Source organism: Saimiri boliviensis, chromosome 8, assembly GCF_048565385.1.
Source record: "Saimiri boliviensis isolate mSaiBol1 chromosome 8, mSaiBol1.pri, whole genome shotgun sequence".
NCBI lineage: Eukaryota > Metazoa > Chordata > Mammalia > Primates > Cebidae > Saimiri > Saimiri boliviensis.
The window spans coordinates 74,065,087-74,090,697 of NC_133456.1; the positions used below are offsets into that span (position 1 = coordinate 74,065,087).

At 41.8% G+C, this 25,611-nt stretch overlaps 1 protein-coding gene and 1 non-coding gene across 14 annotated transcripts in view; both read left to right on the forward strand.

Annotated features, from left to right (window-relative positions):
* MAP3K13 (mitogen-activated protein kinase kinase kinase 13) overlaps positions 1–25,611 on the forward strand; it is a 184,917-nt gene that overhangs the window by 135,299 nt on the left and 24,007 nt on the right. For 12 of the 13 annotated variants that reach the window (XM_074404652.1, XM_074404651.1, XM_074404653.1 and 9 more), the window contains 8 exons: positions 3,589–3,780; positions 3,929–3,973; positions 8,042–8,200; positions 9,775–9,933; positions 11,141–11,249; positions 21,755–21,864; positions 23,950–24,066; positions 24,698–24,835. In XM_074404652.1, coding sequence (XP_074260753.1) covers positions 3,589–3,780; positions 3,929–3,973; positions 8,042–8,200; positions 9,775–9,933; positions 11,141–11,249; positions 21,755–21,864; positions 23,950–24,066; positions 24,698–24,835 — 1,029 coding nt within the window. The remainder of the gene's footprint in view (positions 1–3,588; positions 3,781–3,928; positions 3,974–8,041; positions 8,201–9,774; positions 9,934–11,140; positions 11,250–21,754; positions 21,865–23,949; positions 24,067–24,697; positions 24,836–25,611) is intronic. The other variant, XM_074404662.1, reaches the window with a different exon arrangement.
* Positions 2,635–2,734, forward strand: LOC120367673 (small nucleolar RNA U13). Its single transcript, XR_005581997.1, has one exon. It is a non-coding gene; the product is annotated as a small nucleolar RNA U13 (small nucleolar RNA).

Genomic DNA, 25,611 nt, shown 5'->3' on the forward strand with positions numbered 1-25,611 from the left:
TTGGCCTCTTGAAGTGATTTAGGCTGTGTGTGGCAGGTAAGAGGGCTTTCCAGCAGGATACCCTGGGTCACTGAAAGTAGAAGTGTGCCCTAATAGGATGGTGTTAAGAAAAGCTTTATTTTTACCTCCTTTCTTTCACTTCTTTCTCTTTCTTCCTGTCTTTTTCCCATCTCACCCTTCTGACTCTCCTACCTGCATATGCAGTTTTCAGCATTGCCCTGCTAGTGCCCAACTCTTTAGGCTGAAGATACTTGAATAGTCTTTACCTCTATATGGAGAACAATAGCGAGACTGTGCTCCCGGCCCATTACACCACGCTCTTGGCCATTGTGCAGTGTTGTGTTTGCAGCCATCTGTGCCATGTGTTGCTTGGCCAATGAATCCCATTCAGGACCGTCTGGAAGATGCGAGGGCATGATTAGATTTTAGAGCATCTCTCTGGATGCTGATTTCTGTGCTTACAGCTTCTTTTGAAGTTAATAAAAACCACATACAGAAAGGGGAAGTACAAGATAAGAATACTATATTCTTTTTACACCCAATTTTTTTGTTAATCTTTTAAGAAAAAACCTGACTGTTCCTAATGGAATTCAGTGGCAAGTGGAAGAAAAGGTAGCAATTAGAAGTGATTATAGAGGTACTATTTATAGCTACTAAGAAACCTTGTCATAGTACAGAGCTGATGGAATGATTGCTTCTTATTCGTCAGTCAAGAGAGATGAAAGGTGCATAACATATCACTGTTAGACCGTTTCTATGTGTAACAAGTTAAAACATGGTTGAATAGGAGGCTGAGTACCTTCAAAAAATGTTTATGTTAGGCCGGGCATGGTGGTTCATGGCTGTAATCCCAGCACTTTGGGAGGCCAAGGCAGGTAGATCAAAAGGTCAGTCTTCGCTGGCTAACACAGTGAAATGCCGTCTCTATTAAAAAGCCAAAAAATTAGCTGGGTGTGGCAGCCTGCACCTGTAATCCCAGCACCTAAGGAGGCTGAGACATCAAGAATTACTTGAACCTGGGAGGTGGAGGTTGCAGTGAGCCAAGATCGCACCATTGCACTCCAGTCTGGGCGACAGAGCAAGACTCCATCATACACAAATTTTTTTTTTAATTTAAAAAAGTTTATGCTGATATTCTTAGGCATATTACATTATACCTGCCATATTTATTATTTCTCTGTACTGATAATTATTCATTTATTTGTAATTGCCAGACACTTGTGCTTCCAAGCTTTCCTAGGAAACATATAACCAGAACTTGGAAAAAAAAAGTTATTAAAAATCAAGACAAGAATTCTTTGTAGCTTAGAAAATGATAGGAGAGTAATAGCTTTGTGGCATTGACAGGCACAGCAGGCCAGGGGAAAATGAAGACTAATTATACTTCTTCATAACCTGCTATTGTTATAAGATCATCATCACCTTCATATGATCGGTGCCTTAAGCCGCGACCTTTAAATTCTTTGATCACTTACAGCAGCTGAAGAGATAAGGCATGCGTTGGTAGCTGGCTGAAGACTTTAACTGGATGTCTTATAGATACTCTGTTAACTTCTCTAGAAAGTTTCACAAGAAGGCATGAATACCCACAAGAGAGAGAGCATAGAGAATTGCATTTAGTAATTTTTCTTCTCATCCTGAGAACAAAACTGTGGAGTTACTATGATCATTCCCTCTTTTATAAGATAATGGTGTTAACACAGGAATCCCTAATGTGCTTGTCTAAACAGAAGTTTAAAAGCTAAAACAGAGGTAGTATTGTACAGTGAGCAGAGAGGGCACGGACTTCCAAATTAGGCAGACTGAGTTTGAATCCCAGCTCTGTCATTTTTTAGTTGTATGATCTAGTTGTGATTAGGACAAGTCACATTTTCACTGTGAGCCTTACTTGTAAAAATGGAAAAGGTAATACCTATCTTACAGTGGTTTGGGGCAGATTAAATAAGACTCATAAACATGGAAATGTCTCTGAAAAATAGAAGAGGTTCTTTCATGTTAGTATCCTTCCTCCTCCTCCATGCCTCCGCACGTGTGATTTGAAGGCTTTTTTAGTTAAGAAGTTTGAGGTGAAGTTAACAAACACTTGTCAAAGACTTGCTGTGAACTTCTAGGCCTTGTGGTAGAGAGAAAAGAACTTGACGACCTTTGCCTTCAAGGAGCCTATAATCTATATGCAGAGAGAAAAACTGCATATAAAGAACTAGTGGCTGTCGTATCTCATAGGAATTTAAAGAAGAGAAAGATCTTTTTGGATTGGAATAAATAGGAAAGGTTTCATGGATGATGTAGGAATTGATGCAAACATAGGCTACATAGAGATATAATACGTTGTATAAGCTAGATGTGGTGACTCGTACCTATAATCCCAGCACTTTGGGAGGCCAAGACGGGTGGATCACTTGAGTACAGGAGTTTGAGACCATCCTGGCTAACATGGTGAAAACCCATCTCTACTAAAAATACAAAGATTAGCCAAGCATGGTGGTGCTCACCTGTAATCCCAGCTACTTGGGAGGCCGAGGCAGGAGAATCGCTTGAGCCTGGGAGGCGGAGGTTGCACCATTGCACACTCCACCCTGGACAACAGAGTGAGACTCTGTCTTAAAAAAAAAAAAGTTGTATAATGTTTTTCGGATTCTTTTGTGATTCATAAGCATGACTGGGTGTTCACACTCACAGGTGAGAAGTGCCCCCTCCAACCTTGTTATGACGTCAGCACATTACCTGTCTGACATAAAAAAAAGAAATGTTTTTCAAAGAGTATGTAAGACAGAAAAATGACTCATCCTTGGGTCCTCAGTCTAGTTAGTTATTTTTAATTTGATTAATTAAAAAGTCAGCAAATAATATTAAAAATAGAAGTTTTTTGTCTGAATTATCTTTCCATACACTACATATAAAACCCTCTAACTTTAAAAGACAGAAATTTTAAATTATTCTTTTTTCTCTTTTTTCTTTTTTTTCTGAGATAGAGTCTCACTCTGTTGCCCAGACTGGAATGTAGTGGCACAATCCTGGCTCACTGCAACCTCCTCCTCCCAGGCTCAAACGATTCTCATGCCTCAGCCTCCCAAGTAGCTGGGATTAGAGGCGTGCACCACCATGCGCAGCTAATTTTTGTACTTTTAGTAGAGATGCAGGTTGACCATGTTGGCCAGGCTGGTCTCAAACTCCGGACCTTAGTGATCCACCCGCCTTGGCCTCCCAAAGTACTGGGATTACAGACACGAGCAACTGCGCCCAGCCAAATTATTCTTAATGATCTAAAACAACAGAGTAACCAGCCTACACAAACCTCAGAAAAGTGTGTAATTTGTCCCAGAATGGAAGGATCCCACAGAAAAGGCACCAGACAAGGACAGCACAGCATATAGAGTGAACAAAGCAAACAAAAATTGTCTATGTGCATCATAGAGAAACCTGGAGACTAGAGAAGTTTTCGCGCTTATTTAAGAATCAGGAACTATTATCCATACACATTTTTAAAATACTTTGGGTATAGAATTGCTTTTTATTAAATATTTTTAAAATATAAATACGTATACATGTATGTGTGTATTTATGTCCATGTTTGTGTTTTCTTGGAAGGGGTGTGTGTACTCAGGCCCCATGTTACTGTATCATCATGGAATACTGTGCCCATGGACAACTCTATGAGGTCTTGCGAGCTGGCAGGAAGATCACGCCTCGATTGCTGGTAGACTGGTCCACAGGAATTGCAAGTGGAATGAATTATTTGCACCTCCATAAAATTATTCATCGTGATCTCAAATCACCTAAGTGAGTTCTGGAGCTAATGTTTCAGCTACTTTGTTTTGTTATTTTGAAATAAAGCATTTTTATCAACCACAGTTGAAGTTTTCTGACATCATACCTTTAGTTCAGTTTCAATCAGCACGGTGGGTAATTCTGTTTGTGCATCTTTCAGATTACTGTTGACCTACCTGCTTACCTGTCTGGCAGATATGTCCAGGTACCTGAAACTACTTTTCCCTTTTTGTTGCTTTTAAATCATTACAACTGTGAAAAAAATTATTGTTATCTGAAGTATTCACCTTCTATCATTTCAGATAATTAATGCCAGACCTTCCCACTGGAAGGCTTAATTTGTTGTTTTCCATGTGTTCAAAAAACTTTTTAAACTGAGTTTCAGAAATGTATACAACAGGATAAAATGGATGAATAAGAAACAAGCCGGCTGGGTGCGGTGGCTCGCACCTGTAATCCCAGCACTTTGGGAGGCCAAGGTGGGTGGATCACTTGAAGTCAGGAGTTTGAGACCAGCCTGACCAACATGGTGAAACCCTGTCTCTACTAAAAATACAATAAGGTAGCTGGACATGGTGGCAGGTACCTGTAGTCCCAGCTACTTGGGAGGCTGAGGCAGGAGAATTCCTTGAACCTGGGAGGCAGAGGTTGCAGTGAGCTGAGATTGCACCACTGCCCTCCAGCCTGGGTGACAGAGCAAGACTGTCTTAAAAAAAAAAAAGAAAAGAAAAGAAAGAAACAGAGGCAAAGGAAAGTAAAAATGCTAGAACTAAAAATTGTTCACAAATTATATGGAATAAGATTCTGCACACGTGAACTACAGATTTGGCTTTGAGCTTCTAGTGTCTAAGCAAAGGAGGAAATAAACAGTTACAAGGTTCACAATGGCCATAGGAAAAATAAACCCTGGCTGTGTAAGAGAAGCAGAGCTGTTTCTAGTAATCTCTGTTTTCCAAATGATTCCTTGGCTACTGATCACTTTAATAGGAGTGTTTAGTTAGTTCCCCAAATTGCATGAAGCAAGAGATTGATAAAATGACTTATTTCAGTATAAATCCTATTTTTAGACATTATTTTTACTATTTATCATCACATTTTGGGTTCAACGAGCAGAGGATTAATCTCTTTTCAAAATATATTTGCAGCTTGGGCAATATAGTGAAACCCCATCTCTACAAAAAACAAAAAATTTAGTCGGGCATGGTGGTATGAGCCTATAGTCCAGGCTATTCAGGAGGCTGAGGTGGGAGGATCACTTGAGCCTGGAAGGCCAAGGCTACAGTAAGCCATGATCACACCACTGCATTCCAGCCTGGACAACACGGCACAATCCCGTCTCAAAAAAATGGTGAAAATAAATATATGCATGTATATACTTATATATTTATTTTCATTATTTTTATATGTATATATACACATATGTGTATATATGTGTGTATATATGTGTATATATACGTATATATTTACGTGTATGTGTATATATATATATATATATATATATATATATATATATAGTGCTTTCATGGTTTATGATGTTTTGGGGGGATTCGTTATCACATTTTTGATCCTGGCAAAAACTGTGTGGGTGTGTAACAAGTATTGTTATTCTTATTTTATATAAAGGAAATTAGAGCTTAGCCCAAAGTCATGGGGCTTGAACCTAGAATTTCTGAGCCAAAGGCTACTGCATTCTGCCTCATTATGTGAAGGCAGGGGATCCACAATGGATCCCGCCTTTCCTCTATGGACAGTATACATCAATCCTTCATTATAAACTTCAAACAGCCCTTATTTATACCGTGATTCTCAGCATATTTATTATAGTGCTTAGTTGACTGAGCAACGTCCTCCTTGCTTTATTTGCAAATAACCATGATTATGTCGTGTCCATTTCTTCTGACTGCACTCTTACCCTGTTGCTTTTGCCGTCCAGTGCATGCATGTAAAGTACATGAACTACTCGAAGGCCCCTTTGAGTTGTCTCCTTTTTAACCAGCTCGTTCTCCTTGTGAATTAATCTTAAAGGGAAAGAGTTAGGAAGCCCTAGAACAAAGTAGTAGATCGGTTATCCAGTACGCCTTTCCCTCTATCATTAATAACACTCCCAACTCCAGCAGCTTTGACTTCTTTGAGTTTCAAGCTGACTTTGGGAAGACAGAAAACAATCTGACATGCTGTAACAGGAGATCTCATTACCTACATTAAGTCTGCAGGTACTGAGACCCCAACTTTGTCTCAGAGAAGATTTCAGAAAAGTTATTATGTTACATTTCTCTAGTGTCCTCCCACGTCCATTCTCTCTTGTCACACCAACTGAAGCAGAGAGGAAGTTCCTAGAAAAAGTTCTCTCTTTTAGAGGCTTATTGCCTACTCCCACTTTCATGGTGTATGATATCAATTCTCCAGTTGTCTCATGTATTTCATAATAAGGCTGGAGTGCAGTGGCCCGATCTCAACTCACTGCAAACTCCGCCTCTCAGGTTCAAGTGATTCTCCTGTGTTGGCCTCCCAGTAGCTGGGATTACAGGTGCCCGCCACCACACCCAGCTGGTTTTTGTATTTTTAGTAGAGACGGGGTTTCACCATGTTGGCCAGGCTGGTCTCGAACTCCTGATCTCAGGTGATCTGCCCACCTTGCCATCCCAAAGTGCTGGGATTACAGGCGCGAGCCACCACGCCCCACCTCCTTATACATTTTCACTGACGCTGTTAAATCAAAACTCCTAAGTTATATAAATTTTACATATTAGGTGCTAAATCAGGGCTTGGAGGATGGTATTCAAAAGCAATTGTAAGCTCTGAGCTATTTGGTAAATAGTCATTGGTGTTGCATGGTAAATGTGAAGGAATCCCTGGTTCAAATGGAGAAGCAAGAGAATAGAGTCAGATGCTGTTTTACAGCCTCCTCAATTCTGATACTATTTAAGGATTAAGCCTCTTATCATTAAACATAGGTCCTGATGTCATTCAAGGCTCTGAAACCCTGACTCATTAACTTTCTGAAGTTCTGAACAGGTTATTTCAAATGAATTCAATCTAATGTGTGAAGCTGTCGATCTGCCACAGATTGTATTCATCTTTAAGGCTAGCATGAGCACTCTGCCTCAGGTCACATTTCAGATAACTACTGTGACAAGTAAAACACAACTGCTGGGGAACTCACTTAAGCTTAGATTTATTTCTGCTTTTCCTTATCAGCACTAGTGAAATCCCAGCATATATATTAGCCTTTTAATGGAATGAATCCCAAATGTCATGGTCTCATTCATGAGAGTAGTTGGCTATCATTTAAACAAGTGGTTTAAAAGAAGTGTTTCTTTTTCGTGGGCTGGCTAAAGCCAGCAAGGATGGAACCCAATATTTATTGATAACGGTGCCTTACGTATCTTAGCTCATTTAATTCAATTGAAAATTCAGTGAGATTGTTATTTCAGGTCTATAATCCCTTAACCAAAACTCTTGAAGCAAGACGTTTTCAGAAAGGTAGTGCCCTCCCTTAGACATCCAGTGAGACCCTAAAATCAACCACATTAACAAATGTGCAGCAAAACCTACTGTATTCATACAAAATGAGATTAAGAAAGTGAGTTTGCCTTACATATGTGAAAAAAATATAACCTGGTTGACAATTTTCTGCATTTTCAAATTGTGGGTAAGGCCTGAAGAGTCTCCATCTTACACATAAGAAAACTGGCTTAGAAGAGTTAAGTAAGGCTGAGCGCGGTGGCTCACACCTGTAATCCCAGCACTCTGGGAGGCGGAGGCAGGTGCGTTGCCTGAGGTCAGGAATTCGAGACCAGCCTGGCCAACGTGGTAAGACTCCATCTCTATTAAAAATACAAAAATTAGCTGGACGTGGTGGTGGATGCCTGTAATCCCATCTACTTGGGAGGCTGAGGCAGGAGTATTGCTTGAACCCAGGAGGCAGAGGTTGCAGTGAGCTGTGATCAAGCCATTGCATGCCAGTCTTGGTGACAAGAGCAAACGTCTGTCTCAGAAAAATAAAAAGGAAGAGTTAAGTAATTTGGCAAAGATCACATACCATGTGGAAGAGGCAGAGTAAGACAAGGTGTTAAAAACCCATCACGCTAAGCTGCCTCAGTATGAATGATGCTATTTCTAGTCTATAGCCAGTGCCCCGGTAACACTGGAAACTGCTAGCTGAAGGCTGCATGATAGGAAGCAGCAAATAAAGTGTTCAGTTTCAGCCATTCAGAGTCTTGGTTTTCATTAGTACTAACGATCTGGATGTTTTCTTTATTTCTTGTTAAAGTGTTTTAGTGACCCACACAGACGCAGTAAAAATTTCAGATTTTGGTACGTCTAAGGAACTCAGCGATAAAAGTACCAAGATGTCATTTGCTGGCACAGTCGCGTGGATGGCGCCAGAGGTGATACGAAATGAACCTGTCTCTGAAAAGGTGGATATATGGTGAGTGGCGCCATCCGTGCCAACTAAAAAGCCTGTTCCCATTTTTACCCTATTAGCACTGTCTTCCTTCAGCACTTACTTTTCCAGAATATTAGCATTGCTCACTTTTGGTTGATTTCAGCCTCATATTATCTGAGGTACTACCCAGAATGGTGATATATGGGGAGAAGGATTAGGGGGAATTTGGGTGACTATCTACTCAGTAAATCATCAGTTTGGGGGACCTCAGAGAATATGCTGAACTTTCTAGAAAACTGAAAGTTTACTTCAAATGATCATTTAGTATAGAAGTCTTTCTAAAATGTGTTACATAATTCTCATCTATTCTCAATGACTCAGGTCACCATATCAATAATGTACTTTGCTGTGATACAGTTATGTTCTCTAGACATGTTCAAGATGTACGAGGTTGTTTTCGCCGTTCATTGAACCTGTAGAGGCTGTTCAAGAAAAAGGTTTCCTCTGAGGTTATAAGTCTTTTCTATTAACAGTATTTTCCCCTCTAATTGCTTTTCTTCTACCCCTAAAATTGGCAACTAGTAACTTTCAGGCTTAAAATCAAAATAATAGCACATGTCAAAATTGCAGATAAATAAGGGTAAATAAGGATAAAATAGAAATGTGGGGTTATTTGTAATTTAGGTAATCATTACCAAATTACCGTCCTTAGGGATTACTAGTTAATGTTCTACCAGAAATATGTAAGAGTGTTTTCTCAGTCTCACCAACAAAATGTGCTAAACTCTTGGATTTTTGCCAATCACGTAGGTTAAAAAAATGGTATCTTGGATGCATTCCGCTTAGCATAAGTAACGCTATACATTTGTTCATACATGTAAGAGCCATTGTATTTTCTTATTTGTGAATGACTCATAATCTTTGCTCAGTTTTCTGATCTTTACTCATAATTTATCAGAGTATTTGATGTATTAAGGAGATTTACGTTTTGTGTACATTGTAGATAGTTCACATTTTGTTATCTTGCTTCTGGTATTTTTTTTCCATGTCAGATTTTTAAAATGCAGTTTAATTTCTCAATTTCTCCTTTTATGGCTTATAGATTTCATGGTTTAAAAAGCCTTTAACATGCTAAGATAATTTTTTAACTCCTTGTTTTTAGATTTTTACAGTTTCATTTTTCTATTTAAATCTTTGATTCATGTGAAATTTATCTTAATTTATGGTGAGTTATAGATTTAATTTTTTTCCCATCTGTTCCAATGACATTTATTGACTAATCAATTTTTCCCTGCTGGCTTGTGATGTCACTTCTGTCATACACTCAATTCCTAAATGTATTTGGTTTATTTCTGGATTTCTTGTTCAGTCCATTATTCTGGCTGTCGGTTCACACACTAGAGTTAATTATTCAGGTTTTCATTTCTGGTGGTGTTGATTAACCCACATAGATTTTTTTTTTTTTAGAGTTGTTCCAGATGTTTCTGTCTTTCTTGTAGCAGTAGTAGAATTTTAAACTGGGCATATGCACTAATTTGATTAAAATTAATAAAGAACTAAAATAAGAATCAGTCTTTCTGAAACATCTTCTGTATATGTTCCTGGTGCTACTCTAGGTCTTTCGGAGTGGTGCTTTGGGAGCTGCTGACAGGAGAGATCCCTTACAAAGATGTAGATTCTTCAGCCATTATCTGGGGCGTTGGAAGCAATAGCCTCCACCTCCCAGTTCCTTCCACTTGCCCTGATGGATTCAAAATCCTTATGAAACAGACATGGTAAGAACATTGTCTCTACAGCCATAGGGAGGTCTCTAACGTGTATTTGGAGTAAATCTCCTGGTGGTGGAAAGACCAGAAGCTTTGGAGTGGGAGAATCTTGGGTTCATATACTAGCTCTGACCTCTTCTATCTGTGCAGTTTTGGGCATGTTATCCGAGTATCAGTTTTCTCATTTGTAAAACAGAGACAACACCAATTCATGGAAGTACTCTGTTGTAATTAATTGAAATTTAGAAATAAAGAACTTGGAATGATTATCTCGAAATAGTAGGCCTCAGTAAATGATAGCTATTATTTCTTTGCTAGTCCTAATGGGCTACTATGAAATAGGTCACTGATCCTAGATTTCCATTTCATCATTAGAGGTATCTCATAATTACATTTTCCTTTTGCTCTTCAGTATATCAAACTTTTACTGCAGGGCAGCCAGGCACAGTGGCTCATACCTGTAATCCCAACACTTTGGGAGGCCGAGATAGGAGGATCGCTTGAGGCCAGGAGTTCAAGAACAGCCTGGCAACATAGCATCTCTAATTTTAAAACATAAAATAAAATATAAATTTAAAACTGTACTGCAGGGCGAAGCATGGTGCACACGCATAATCCCAACACTTTAGGAGGCCAAGGCAGGAGGATCACTTGAGCCCAGGAGTTTGAGATCAGCCTAGGCAACGTAGTGAGAACCCCGTCTCTAAAAATAATAATAATTTTTTTTTTTGTTTTGAGTAGGAGTCTTACTCTGTCGCCCAGGCTGGAGTGCAGTGGCATGATCTTCGACTCACTGCAACCTCTGCCTCCTGGTTGAAGCAATTCGCTTGCCTCAGCCTCCCTAGTAGTTGGGATTACAGGCACGCGCCACCATGCCCGGCTAATTTTTGTATTTTTAGTAGAGACGGGGTTTCACCATATTGGCCAGGCTGTTCTCTTAACCAGGCTGGTCTCAAACTCCTGACCTCATGATCCACCTGTCTTAGCCTCCCAAACTGCTAGGATTACAGGCGTGAGCCACTGCACCCAGCCAAAATAAATTTTTTTAAATGTTAAAACTGTACCGAGATACTGTTCAGTTATACTATTCTGATATAATAGAGTACAGTTGGTTTTACTCAGATATATCTATTTTGAAGTTTCATAAAATAAAATAAAATCTTCATTCTCCTGGACACAACTTCTGAAATGCACAAACTGTCTTTTTCACTCTTAGGCAGAGTAAACCTCGAAACCGACCTTCTTTTCGCCAGACGCTCATGCATTTAGACATTGCTTCTGCAGATGTACTTGCCACCCCACAAGAAACTTACTTCAAGTCTCAGGTAAGTTGGGAAACTTTCCACCAGGTGCTGCTAAACAGACAGAGGACTCTCGATGAAGAAGAGTAACTCTTAGAAGGGCCCATTCTGATTGTTATAACAGTTGTATAACTCTATTCATTGTGAAGCAATAAATATGACATTTCACACATATCACATCTTAGAGTTTTTAAAGCACTTAACATATATTATTAACTCATTTGAAAAAAACGTGTCAGCCAGGTGCAGTGGCTGATGCCTATAATCCCAGCACATTGGGAGGCTGAGGCAAGTGAACCACCTGAGGCCAGGAGTTCGAGACCAGCCTGACCAACATGGAGAAACCCTATCTCTACTAAAAATACAAAACTAGCTGGGCAGGGTGGTGCAGGCCTGTAATCCCAGCTACTCAGGAGGCTGAGGCAGGAGAATCGCTTGAACCCGGGAGGCAGAGGTGGTGGTGAGCCAAGATCACGTCATTGCACTTCAGCCTGGCCAACAAGAGCAAAACTCTGTCTCAAAAAAAAAAGAAAGAAGGAAAAACGTGCCAGAATATCATCTTTACAGTGGCTTCTGGTAAAACTGCTGAAGAGAAAAGAGAAAAAGGAGATAGGAAGGCTGTACATAGATCTGAATTAGGATTACTGCCGGCCTTCAAGGAAGTACTGCCTTCTTTGAAGCGGAAAAGCTGAAGCACAGGTGGGAGGTAAATACCATAATGAGCCCATGATAGAACTGGATCCAGAGAGAACCTTTGCTCTCAGTATGTCACCTAGTAGCTTCCAAATAAGTATAATTTAATGTATCTGTTAGCCTCTACTGTGCCACAAACCGTCTCAAAACTTTTACTTTTATTTTTATTTTTTAAGTCAAGGTCTCACTCTGTCATCCAGGCAGGAGTACAGTGGTCTGATCTTGGCTCACTGCAGCCTCCACCTTCCAGACTCAAGCAATCCTCCCACCTCAGCCCCCCCAAGTACCTAGGACTACAAGCATGCACCACCACTCCTGGATAATTTTTGTTTTTCGTTTTTGTTTTTTTTTGGTAGAGATGAGGTTTCACCATGTTGCCCAGGCTGGTCTTGAATTCCTGGGCTCAAGTGATCTGTCTGCCTCGGCCTCCCAAAGTGCTGGGATTACAGGCAGGAGCCATTGTTTGGCCCCATCCCAAAACTTAGGGCTTACAGCAGTAAGCATTTATGTATACGTAGCTCACGATTCTATGGGTTGGCAATTTGGGCTAGGCAGTTCTACTGGCTTTGACTGGGCTTACTCATGTGTCTGCGGCAAGTTACCAGGTCAGCTGGGAGGCTGGCTGGTCCCAGACGATCTCCTTCACACGTCTGACAACTGGCTGGCTATTAGCTAGAGCACCTTGCTTCCCCTCCACATGGCCTCCATCCCTCCAGCAGGTCACCTTGGGCTCGTTCATCTGGTGTCCTCAGGGTAACAAATGTAGCGAGAGAGCAAGCCCCAGTGCACAAGTAATTTCCAAGCCTGTGTCTGCATTATTTCTGCTAACGTTCCATTGGCCAACCAAGTCACAGGCCAACCCAGATTCTCAGGATTGAGAAATAGGCTTTACCTCTTGACAAGAGAATCTGCAGCAGCACATTGCAAGGGCACGGATCTGGTGAGGGGAAAAATTGGTGGCAATTAAATTAAAAGGCTGCAAATGTCATAAGGATAGGTCATCTAACCACTATCTATGTGGCTAGGGGGTGGTAAAAGGTGAATTTTTTATAAGGCCCTTATCCCTTCCAGACCCAGGCAATATCAAAAGGGATGGAAATACAACTTTTGAAATAAATGTGATGATCCTGAATTATAGCTGTAGGCTTATGGAAAATAATGAAATTATTACCTAATTTCTCATTTCTCATATAGCTTTATCTCACTTAATATTATCGTGCTTCAGAAATGAATTTTTGTAAAATGAATCGCATCTCCTCGCTGACTTCCAGTGTTATTTCAAAGCTTCATTCTCAGAAAAGACATTTTATTAGCAATTGGCATTTCGGCCTACTTCTCATAGCCCACGAGCCCTGAAGGATGATGAGTTTGCCCATCAGGAAAGTATCTGAGGAAAGCAGTAATGGCCCTTGGGAGGAGCGTCATTGCTGGGAGCTGAACAAGTCCTTAAATATGCTTTGCTACCTGCCCCTATCGGAGGTTTGGAGTATTTCTCTGATGTCTGATACACAGAGAGACCCTCTGCCTATCAGACAGATATTGAGGGATATCTTAGTAAAGGCACAAGTTTGTGTTTTTTTGTTTTGATTGCAGTTTCTAAGAAATGATAAATCAGAGACTCGCATCCTTTTACCCAAAGTTCTAACACGCTCTCTATGATCCATAAACTTAGCTCTCCCCACAACTGTGTCTTGAAATGGGCTTGCCTCTATTGTTTTTTACTGTTTCTAAGAAATTATTATGTAAGTAAAGTGTTTGCCTTCGGAGGAAATAGGATGAGGTAGAAGGTTGACTTCATTACATTTCCTACATTCTCTGATATACATTCAGATCAAGTCCCTTAGAACTATCACCCGTTTGTTCAACTATATGTAGGTATGGGGCACCATCCTGTCACTTCATACTGTGTGATCTTGGCAAAGTCACTCAATTACTCTAAACCTCAGCTTACTTGTCAAAACAATGAAGATAATCACATCTTCCCTTCCTTAGGGAGTTTCTGTGAGGAGTAAATGAAAAGATAAAACTGCAAATGCATCGTAGACCATCAAGAACGCTTTGATTATAAGATGTCATTATTCTTGACTGGACACAGTGGCTCATGCCTGTAGATCTGTAATCCCAGCACTTTGGGAGGCTGAGATGGGTGGATTATTTGAAGTCAGGAGTTTGAGACCAGCCTGGCCAACATTGTGAAACCCCGTGTCTACTAAAAATACAAAAATTAGCCAGGTGTGGTGGTGCGCACCTATAATCTCAGCTACTTGAGAGGCTGAGGAACAAGAATCACTTGAACCCAGAAGGCAGAGGTTGCAGTGAACTGAGATTGAGCCACTGCACTCCAGCCCGGTCAACAGAGCAAGGCTCCATCTCAAAAAAACAAAAACCAAAGTCATTATTCTTGAGTTGCATATGATAGCATAAAACAAAAACAAAGGTGTCATTATTTGCTTTAATTTTTGTAGCTTTGTACTAAGTACAAAAATCAAGCCTCCTTTGGGTTGTTGCATTCTGGATGCTTTTTCTGATGAATTCCTAAGATGAATAAGATGGCAGCCAGAGAACTCCTATTGTGTTTGACTTTATCCTGCCCCAAAAGGGAAGAACTGGCTTTTTGGCAGGCACGCGCTCTCTCTATGGTCCTCTTGTACCTGAGGCCTTGCCTCCTCCTGCCGGCTAAGACCCTCTGAACATCAGTTATCAATCAATAGTCGTTAGCTGGTCTCCACTTCCCACCAAAACTGTCCATCGAGAGGCGTTGCCAAGAGCCCAGCTGACTCCTTCCTGGGAGAAAATTTGTCATCTGGTTTTTGTCAACAGCACATGTATAGAAATGTAGCCTATATACAGCAGGTGAACAAAGCAACCAATTTCAATACAATGTTAGATTCTGCCAAAGCTATTGCTTCCTTTCTAGATAATCACACATTTCTCCAAGGAGGCAATTATGGCTCCTGGTGTTCAATTACATTTGATCTGAGTCTTTAGAAAACATTTTCACCCCACTCCAGATGCCAGCTGCTAGGTGGGTCCTGTGCCCTGCTTTGAAGCTCTCTCACCCGCTCTGCCTTTGCACCATGCTAGTGTTCTCTTGAGTGTCACTGTGACCACCCAGAAATCCAGGGATTGGGAGTTGCAGAGATACCACAACTCTGAGGTTAGATTCTGCTGCCTTAAAAGTAATCTTCTTGTGAGGGAGCAGATGCTTATGCAGAGGCTGGACACACATCAGGGGAGTATTTGTATGCCTGGTAAGGGTTGGACTGGACCCCACTATGGCTTCTCTGATTCTGTCTGATTCCCCTCTTCTAAGACCCCAACATCTGGCTTCTCTACTCCTTAAGCTAGGCTGGAACTGGCTCAATTTCTTTTTGTTGTTGTTGTTTAGTTACTTTTTTATTTTTTTCTGAGACAGTCTCGCTCTGTCGCCCAGGCTGGAGTGCAATGACATGATCTCGGCTCACTGCAACCTCTGCCTCCTGGGTTCAAGTGATTCTCCTGCCTCAGACTCCCGAGTAGCTGGGACTATAAGGTGCCCACTAAGTTTTTGTATTTTTAGTCTCTAAAAATAGTTTCACCTTGTTAGCCAGGATGGTTGTGATCTCCTAACCTCGCGATCCACCCACATCGGCCTCCCAAAGTACTAGGATTACAGGTGTGTGCCACTGCACCCAGCCTGTTTACTTTTTTCAATTGTGGTAAAATAAAGATAGTATAAAATTTGCCATTTTAACCATTTAAAAAAAAAATTTTTTTTGAGACACAGTTTTGCTCTTGTCACCAAGGCTGGAGTGCAATGGCACGATCTTGGCTCACTACAACTTCTGCCTTGCAGGTTCAAGCAATTCTCCTGCCTCAGCATCCTGAGTAGCTGTGACTCCAGGGGCCTGCCACCACACCTGGCTAATATTTTGTATTTTTAGTAGAGACAGGGTTTCACCATGTTGGCCAGGCTGGTCTCGAACTCCTGACCTCAGATGATCCAACCACCTGGGCCTCCCAATGTGCTGGGATTACAGGTGTGAGCCACCTTGCCCGGCTGATTTTAACCATTTTTGAATGCATTACTCAATGGCATTAATTATTTTCACAATGTTGTGAAATTGTCACCACTATCTGTTTCCAAAAATGTTCATCACCTCATCAAGCAGTAACTCCCCATTCCCTCCTCCCTGCCACCCCCGGTAACCTCTATTCTACTTTCTCTCTCTGTGAATTTGCCTATTCCAGGTTATTTCATTTCAGTAGAATCATACCACATTTGTTCATTTGTGCCTGGCTTCTTTCAGTTGGCATGTTTTCAAGGTTCATGTATTTTGTAGCATGTGTCACAGCTTCATTACTTTTTATGGCTAAATAATATTCCATGGTATATATACACATACACACACACACACACACATATATATACACACTATGGAATATTACTATATATATACACACACACACCACATTTTGTCTATTCATTCATCTTTCAACTTCATTTTGACACTTCTACAGTAGTCCCTTCTTATCCATGGGACATTTCATAACCCCCAGTGGATGCCTAAAACTTTGAATAGTACCAAGCCTGACTGCTGTCAATCAGAACATATTTCTTTTCATATCTTCCACCCACAAATATAATGTCTCTGCCATCTTAACTAAGCTCTTTCTTTACTGTTTATTTTATTTCTTGGAACAACGCTATTAACTGGTTAAGCTCTTTCCAGTACTGTTGCCATAATTTTTGTAGTTTGAGGCATAACAGCGACAGTAACACAGATTTGTTCACAAGATTCATTCTTGTGTAGATCTTAGCAACCTCTGCATATGATTTTTTTTCTTTCCTTATTAAGTCCAGAACTTTTACCCTTTCACCTAAAGGAAGCATTGTCTGGCTTTTCTTTGGCATATCCGAATTGCTAGCATCACTGCTCCTGTGTTTTGCAGCCATTATTAAGTAAAATAAGAATTACCTGGATGCAGGGGCTGCAATGCTCCAACAGTCAATCTTATAACCGAGACAGCTACTAAGTGACCAGTGGAAGGGGAGTGTCTACAACGTGAGACGCTGGATGAAGGGATGATTCATGCCCCACATGAGACAGAGCCAACAACGAGAGATTTCATCACACTACTCAGACTGCTGGCCAATCTAAATTTTATGAATTATTGATTTCTAGAAATTTTTAATGTCATATTTTCAGGCCAGGGCTGACTGCAAGCAGGTGAAATTGCAGAAAGCAAAGCCTTGGACAAGGGGGGACTACTGTATTATGGGAGATAAAGAAGCAAACTTTGGGTGCAAGAGCTTCGGTCTATGGAGTAAATAACTGGAAGGATGGAAAAGATAAAGGCTTCTAAACACTATGGACTTTCACAGGCCTTATTTGGGACATAAAGTGGGTATCACTAATGGTAATAATCCAAGTTTCATTGGATCTTTTCCCTTACCTGCTAGAGTAGTCTGTTCTCTCACAGCTATAAAGAAATACCTGAAACTGGGTAATTGATAAGAAAAGAGGTTTAATTGGCTCACAGTTCCACAGGCTTTACAGGAAGCATGGCTAGGGAGGCCTCGGGAAACTTTCAATCATGGCAGAAGGCAAAGGCGAAGCAGGCACATCTTACGGCCGGAGAAGGGGAAGAGTGAAGGCAGAGGAGCCACACACTTTCCGACAACCAGATCTCATGAAAACTCACTGTCATGAGAACAGCAAGAGGGAAATCTGCCCCCATGATCCAGTCACGTCCCAGCAGGCCCCTCCTCCAACACTGGGGATTACAGTTCAGCATGAGATTGGGGCGGGGACACAGGTCCAAGCCACATCACCTGCTTACACAGGACTTGAGTGCCTTCTTAAGCACTGCTCTACTCCTACCCCTACCCACACACCTGCATTTCTGGGGAATCCCCGGTGAGGAGTGAGGATCTCACACTGCCTCAGATTAACATTTGTCCTGCTTTCCACTGATGTTAGCTAGACACAGCAGTCTCCCGCCAAGCATCTGCTGGGTATTGATTTATTGGCTAGCCATCGCTGTTTTCTGCTAAAAGACTGCAGTTCTGGGTTGGCATCCATTGGATGCTGCCACATCCTTAAGGCACTACCATCACCCACTGGGAGCTGCCATCTCCTCTGGAGTTCTCAAGATTCCAAAGCTGCAAGCTGTCCTGTTGGTGCCATGAACTCTTCCTTTCCCTGTTGAGTTACACTCTGGGGACAGTAAGAGAGCAATACTGGTTATATCCCCATGCTTCTCAGGCATTGTAATGAAACGATGGGAAATGCCCCTCCACTCCCAGGAAGGGGGCTTTGTTACAGGTCAAGCTCATGCAGGACTCCTCCCACCCTTGGTATTCTCTCTCACAGGCTCCTCAATAGCTGTGCAAATTGGCTTCGGACTTGCCAATCCTCCCCTTTCTTCATATGTGCCCCGACATATCTGAATTGCAGATTATACTCAAATTGGAACTCCTTTTACATAAGATTCTAAGTATATAAAATGGAACTCAAAATTAACATGTGCCAGGAATAGGATACCTTCGGAGGAAATGCATTATTCATCAGTACCTGGTATTTGCCTGTATATCCTTTTTTCTCTTAACAGGAGGGAACTTCTTTTTGGAAATCTACTTTCTTACAGATTTCAGTCTTCACAAAGTTCTCTTTAACTTTCCCATAATCATAAGCTAGATGTCAGGAGATTTATTTCCTCTAGAATTAAAACAAATCTCATCTGTGATATAAAATTCCTTACCACCAGAGGGAGATATTCCTTTTCTCATCTGTTCTTTAAGTATTTTAGTAGGATACAGTGACATGACAAAAGCGGATACTTCAGGGCACAAATCTGACCCTCTTATTCTTTTTTGATCTAACTGCTTTTGCTTGTCATTCTTCGCCTCCTAAAGCTCAAATACTCCTCCTGCTCCCTGACTTTGATCTGATGATTGAGAGAATAGCATTACCAGGGGCTCAACCAAACTTTCATTTACAGCTTGGATGCTGTCAAAGGCCATTATCAAACAATGGAGTAGTGCATTCTGATGAGACTGGGGTATTCGGGGTGGTATGGCCATAGACTGCAGTAGTGTATTCTGGATCTTGGCTTTCTAATGACATTGTTGGATAGATTTGGTGCCTAAAGATCAACCAACCAACAGAAACTTCTCTACAGTGTTCAACATATATATGGGAAATCTAGCATATTATAGAATGATCATTTTTGCATAATTAAAATATAATTTCCTCCATAAAAATAGATGAGAAACAGCTAATTTGGGGGAAACGTATAAATCCACAATTAGTTAAGAATAACCTCTTACTTGATCCAGAAAGTTACCCTTTTTAAAAAAATTATTGTGAGCCGGGTGCGGTGGCTCATGCCTGTAATCCTAGCACTTTGGGAGGCTGAGGTGGATGAATCACCTGAGGTCAGGAGTTCAAGACCAGCCTGGCCATCATGGTGAAACCCCATCTTAAAAAATAAATTTAAAAATCACAAATTTAAAATTTAAAAATTAGGCCGGGCGCAGTGGCTCACGCCTGTAATCCCAGCACTTTGGGAGGCCGAGGCGGGTGGATCATGAGGTCAAGAGATCGAGACCATCCTGGTCAACATGGTGAAACCCCGTCTCTACTAAAAATACAAAAATTAGCTGGGTATGGTGGCGCATGCCGGTAATCCCAGCTACTCGGGAGGCTGAGGCAGGAGAATTGCTTGAACCCAGGAGGCGGAGGTTGCGGTGAGCCGAGATCGCGCCATTGCACTCCAGCCTGGGTAACAAGAGCAAAACTCCATCTCAAAAAAAAAAAAAATTATTGTGGTAAAAACACTTAATGAAAGCTATTGTCTTTTATTTTATTTTATTTTATTTTTTTTGAGACAGAGTTTCACTCTTGTTTCCCAGACTGCAGTGTAATGGCGAGATCTCAGCTCATTGCAACCTCCCACTCCCGGATTCAAGTGATTCTCCTGCCTCAGCCTCCTGACTAGCTGGGATTACAGGTGCGCACCACCACACTCAGCTAAGTTTTGTATTTTTAGTAGAGATGGGGTTTCACCATGTTGGCCAGGCTGGTCTTGAACTCCTGGGCTCAACCGATCCTCTCACCTCAGCCTCCCAAAGTGCTGGGATTATAGGCATGAGCCACCACACCCACAAAAGCAATAGGGATTGCTATTATTTTTTAAATTACAAAAATATATAGGCAAGGATGGAAAGAAATGGGAACCCTTGTACACTGTTGGTGCGAATGCAAAATTGTGCAGCTAAAGAGGGAGTCTCCTCACCAAATTCAAAAGGGAACAACCTTATAATCCAGAGAGAGACTGTTTAACATGAATCTAAAGGTCATAGGATAAGTTTAGTAGAAGATTATACAATTAGATACATTTAGTTACAGATCTAGCCTTCAATGGAAATTATATCTCATGACTTTTGGAGATGGAAGATAGTCTATACATAGTATGAGGGAACTAAGCTTTGCTGTTTCTCTCTATGGCCCTACTGTTTGTAGGCCATATTCCAGCAGAGGGTTTTCTACCCCCTAACATTTAGGTAAAATTAGCTTGAAATTTCATGCCCTGTGGAAAGCTCAATGTCCTTTCTAATACTTCTGTAAATTCCTGGGAGAGTGATAATTTCATGGCCGCTCTGGCCCCGCCTTCCTTAAATCTCTTGGTCCCCACCCCTGCTGCCTTGTGGCTGGTCCTTTATCTTTGTCCCATAATTGACCAAACATTCAATTCAGCACCTTTCTTTAAAAAACAAAATAGGGCCGGCCGTGCGTGGTGGCTCACACCTGTAATCTCAGCACTTTGGGAGGCCAAAGTGGGTGCATCATTAGAGGTCAGGGGTTTGAGACCAGCCGGGCCAACGTGGTGAAATCCTGCCTCTATTAAAAATACAAAAATTAGCCGGGCTTGGTGGCAGGCACCTGTAATCCCAGCTACTCAAGAGGCTGAGGCAGGAGAATTGCTCGCACCTGGGAGACCGAGGCTGCAGTGAGCCAAGATCACACCACTGCACTCCAGCCTGGGCGACAGAGAGAGACTCTGTCTCAAAAATAATAATAATAATTAATAAATAAATAAATTTTAAAGCCCCCTTCAAAGCCTAGGTGAATGTCAGAGACTTTACTGAAGGTTTAGAAAATTTGAAAAAGTTTACATATCTAAACAATTTAAACCATATATGAAACATCCATCCCTGGTCTAAAAATTTCCTCAAACTACTAAATGGCTTGGCCATACTCTCTATTTTCTCCTCCTCCTTCTCTCCTTTCTGTTCTTTCCCTCAACTCCAAGTTCCTGTATAATTTCTTCTATTTCTATCCTCATTTCCTGCTGTTCATGCCTGTAGGGTCTTCTACTCTAGATATTTTCTCGAGATACTTTCCCAAACGTAGGCTAGGAGGAATTCTGGTGCCAGTCGTAAAGATGTTCATAATCTCACACACACATAAACATTTCCATGTGCTTATCAGGGCTATTTTTTTTCTGGCCAGGCTGTCTCAGCCACCATCTTGCCTTAAATTAAACTCTTTTATTCCAGAAGCAATGGCCGGTATGCCAGCTGTGATGCTTCTCATGGTCAGTGCTGGAGGAAAACTTGGAAAAAGACAACATCATATGTTGGAGTAAAAGTATAGAAATGGGCTAGGGCATGGCGATTTAATAGCAAGAGACATTTTGCTATCAATCAAATAATATTTATTGAACATCTATTCTGAAAAAGGCTCTTCAGTAGAAGCATGCAGGAAAAAACAATCTTGTTCATACCTTTACGGGTATATCAGGGATTGAAACTCCTGGAATTTATCCAAATCTAATTTGTCCTTGCCCAGGCTGAATGGAGAGAAGAAGTGAAAAAACACTTTGAGAAGATCAAAAGTGAAGGAACTTGTATACACCGGTTGGATGAAGAACTGATTCGAAGGCGCAGAGAAGAGCTCAGGTCAGCTCATCCCTCCTCTTCCACCTCCTCTGCCCCCAGGTCTGCAGATGCTGACGGGCACCCTCTTTATAACCCCCATTTTTCGACCACCTTTCACCTCTGCTTTGTACTGTTCTGCTGTTTAAAAGTTGCCCCCAAAGTTAGCCCTCTTGTATATCTCTTTTCTGTCCTTTCCTGCCAACTCTATTATCCTCTTTTATTATGTCTCTGCAACAAGGATTCCCGAAACAATGCTATTTGGTCATTCAGCCACTGTCCTAGGTGCCATGGAATTCAAGAAATTTATGAGATTTAGTTTCTGGCTTCAAGATACTTATAATCTATTAAGAGATATAAGGCCAAGTGCAGTGGCTCACACCTGTAATCCCAGTACTTTGGGAGGCCAAGGCAGGTGGATCACTTGAGCCCAGGAGTTCAAGACCAGCCTGCCCAACATGGCAAAACCCATCTCCACTAAAAGTACAAAAAATTAGCTGGGCATGGTGGTGCACACCTGCGATCCCATCTACGCAGGAGACTGAGTAAAGAGAATCACTTGAACCCAGGAGATGGAGGCTACAGTGAGCCAAGATTGTGCCACTGTACTCCAACCTGGGTGACAGAGTGAGAGTCTGTCTCAAAAAAGAGAGAGAGATGAGGCATGTTCATAGATAATCACTGACATGATTTGGCTCTGTGTCTCCACTCGAATCTCACCTCAAATTGTCATCCCCATAGTCCCCATGTATCAAGGACAGAACCAGGTGGAGTAATTGAATCATGGGGCGGTTTCCCCCAAGCTGTTTTTGTGATAATGTGTGAGTTCTCAGGAGATGTGATGGTTTTATAAGCGTCTGGCATTTCCCCTGCTTTCAGTCACTCCACCTGTGAAGAAGGTTCTCCTTTGCCTTCTGCCATGATTGTAAATTTCCTGAGGCCTCCCTAGCAATGCAGAACTGTGAGTCAATTAAACCTCTTTCCTTTATAAATTACCCAGTCTCAGCTATTTGTTCATAGCAGTGTGAGAGCAGACTAATACAATCACATCTGAATCAGTTCCAGCTGCTATAACAAACCTTAGATTGGAAAATTTATAAACAATAGAAATGTATTCATCACAGTTCTGGAGCTGGGAAGTCCACTATCAAGGTACCAGCAGATTCAGTGTCTGGTGAGGGCCTGTTTCTCATAGATGGCACCTTCTATGTGTCCTCATACCACAGAGGGCAAAAGGGCTCCCTAAAGTCTCTTTTATAAGGGGACTAATCCCACTGACAAGGGCAGAACTCTCATGATCAAATCACCTCCCAAGGACCCTACCTCTTTTTTTTTTGAAACAGAATCTCGCTCTGTCGCCCAGGCTGGAGTGCAGTGGCACAATCTCAGCTCACTGCAACCTTTGCCTCCTGGGTTCAAGTGATTCTTCTGCCTCAGCCTCCCAAGTAACTGGGACTACAGGCACACACCACCATGCCCAGCTAAGTTGTATTTTTAGTAGAGACAAGGTTTCACCATGTTGGTCAGGCTGGTCTCGAACTCCTGACCTCGTGATCTGCCTGCCTCGGCCTCCCAAAGTGCTGGAATTACAAGCATGAGCCACCCTGCCCGGCCGACCCCACCTCTTAACATTATCACCTTGGGTGTTAGGTTACAACATATAAATTTGGGGGGACGCAGACATTCAGACCATAGCAACTACTCTATCACAAAGGATCTGGGCCGTGGCTAAGTATAAATGAGTGATCATGGTATTGGCTTTAACTGCATATTTCCATTAACACGTGAGTATATTCTGCTGTATTCTTATAAAGATAATGCCAACCCTGCACAGTTGAAGGTGACAAATTATAGACAGATTTTTATCTGTGGCCTTCTTGGCTATTCTATATGGCTAGATGGGCCCTTTAGGATAAATCAAGTGGAGAGCTCAGATTCCCCATCTCCCATTCCATTTTCTGAGTTACTGCACTGGACAAGGGAGCCTTAACAATAGAGAGCCTTGGGCAAATGCTTTTGTGATCAGTCATCCTGTTCCTTCTGTCATCAAGCTGACTTTTGTTCTCCTGAAGTTGGCTGGCCTGGCTGACCCTGTGTTTTCTTCGATAGGCATGCGCTGGATATTCGTGAACACTATGAGCGAAAGCTTGAGCGGGCGAATAATTTGTACATGGAATTGAGTGCCATCATGCTGCAGCTAGAAATGCGGGAGAAGGAGCTTGTTAAGTATGTATCCAGACCAGTGTCTGTTCTGACTGATTCCAGTCTGTCAGTCAGCAGAAACGTACTACTCTTCCTTGTTGCTGCTAATCAGAACTGGCAGATATTTTATTCATTCACCCAACATTCCTTCAGGGATGTGCGACGCACAGGTCCCTGCCCCTGATGAAGTATACAAGTGAGTGGAGGTGCCACAGAGCAAGTTATAGGGGAACATGCACTTGGCAGGCATTTGCTGGATAGGGAAGGGGGGTCTCATTTCAAGAACAGCACGGTGTGAAGAAGGGGAAGCTGATTGCCCGCTGGGGAAGCATATTGGCTGCTGAAAAGTGGTGTAAGGGACTCCTGATGCTGACAGGAAAACCCTGGGAATCCTGACCAAATGAGCAGCTACTGAAAATAAGCAGGACTTCAGTCATTGTTAGTGTCTGAGAAGGTGAGCTGAAGAGCAGAATGAAGTCAGGTTCATTTGAATTTAGTACTTGTTTGCTTTTTAAACCTGCAGCCTTGTCATTCAGATAGCTTGTATCCGCTAAACGTGGCCAGAATCCATGGGTAGAATTCGCCTGTGGAAACATTCTGCCTCATTCTTTCTGTCTGCAATGACTGAGAAGTGGCTTTTGCCTTTATTTGGCAGGCGTGAGCAAGCAGTGGAAAAGAAGTATCCGGGGACCTACAAACGACACCCTGTTCGTCCAATAATCCACCCCAACGCCATGGAGAAACTCATGAAAAGGAAGGGAGTGCCTCACAAACCTGGGATGCAGACCAAACGGTGAGACACCTGTGCAAACGCAATGTTGAGATAAATGGGGAAATAGCCCCCTACAAACCCATTCTCACATACTGGCAGATGTGGCCTCTTTAGCTCATCAGATGAGTGTAGAGATACTTATCTCTAGATAAAACAGGGTAGGAAGGTGAGAGAGCATCGCAGACTTCAGGAATCTAGCTCTTACATCTGTGGCATAAATTTGATTGTCTTAGCCTGGAAAGAGAAATAAACTAGGGGCCAAACAGACCTGGATTCAAATCCTGGACCTGCCTTTTAAGCCGTGTGACTTGACCTGTTTCAACCCCAGTGTTCTCATGGATGAAATGGTATAATTACAGCACTTGAGGTTTCTTTTCGTTTCTGTGACCTCTAGGACATAGAATTGGGTTAGTTATAATTCTAGATTTACAACACAATAGTCCACGCATGGCCTACTTTTATATACACATTTGGTTAGTTCTTTTAAATAATGTGGAAAGTACCTGCAAACTCATTGTATTAGTCCCTTTTTGCATTGCCATAAAGAAATACCCGAGACTGGATAATTTATAAAGAAAAAAGGTTTAATTGGCTCATGGTTCTCCAGGCTACACAGGAAGCATGACAGCTTCTGGGGAGGCCTCAGGAAACTTACAATCATGGTGAAAGATGAAGGGGGAGCCAGCACTTCCCATGACTGGAGTAGGAGGAAGAGAGAGCAAAGGCGGAGGTGCCACACTCCTTTAAATAACCAAATCTCATGAGAACTCACTCACTATCATGAGAATAGTATCAGG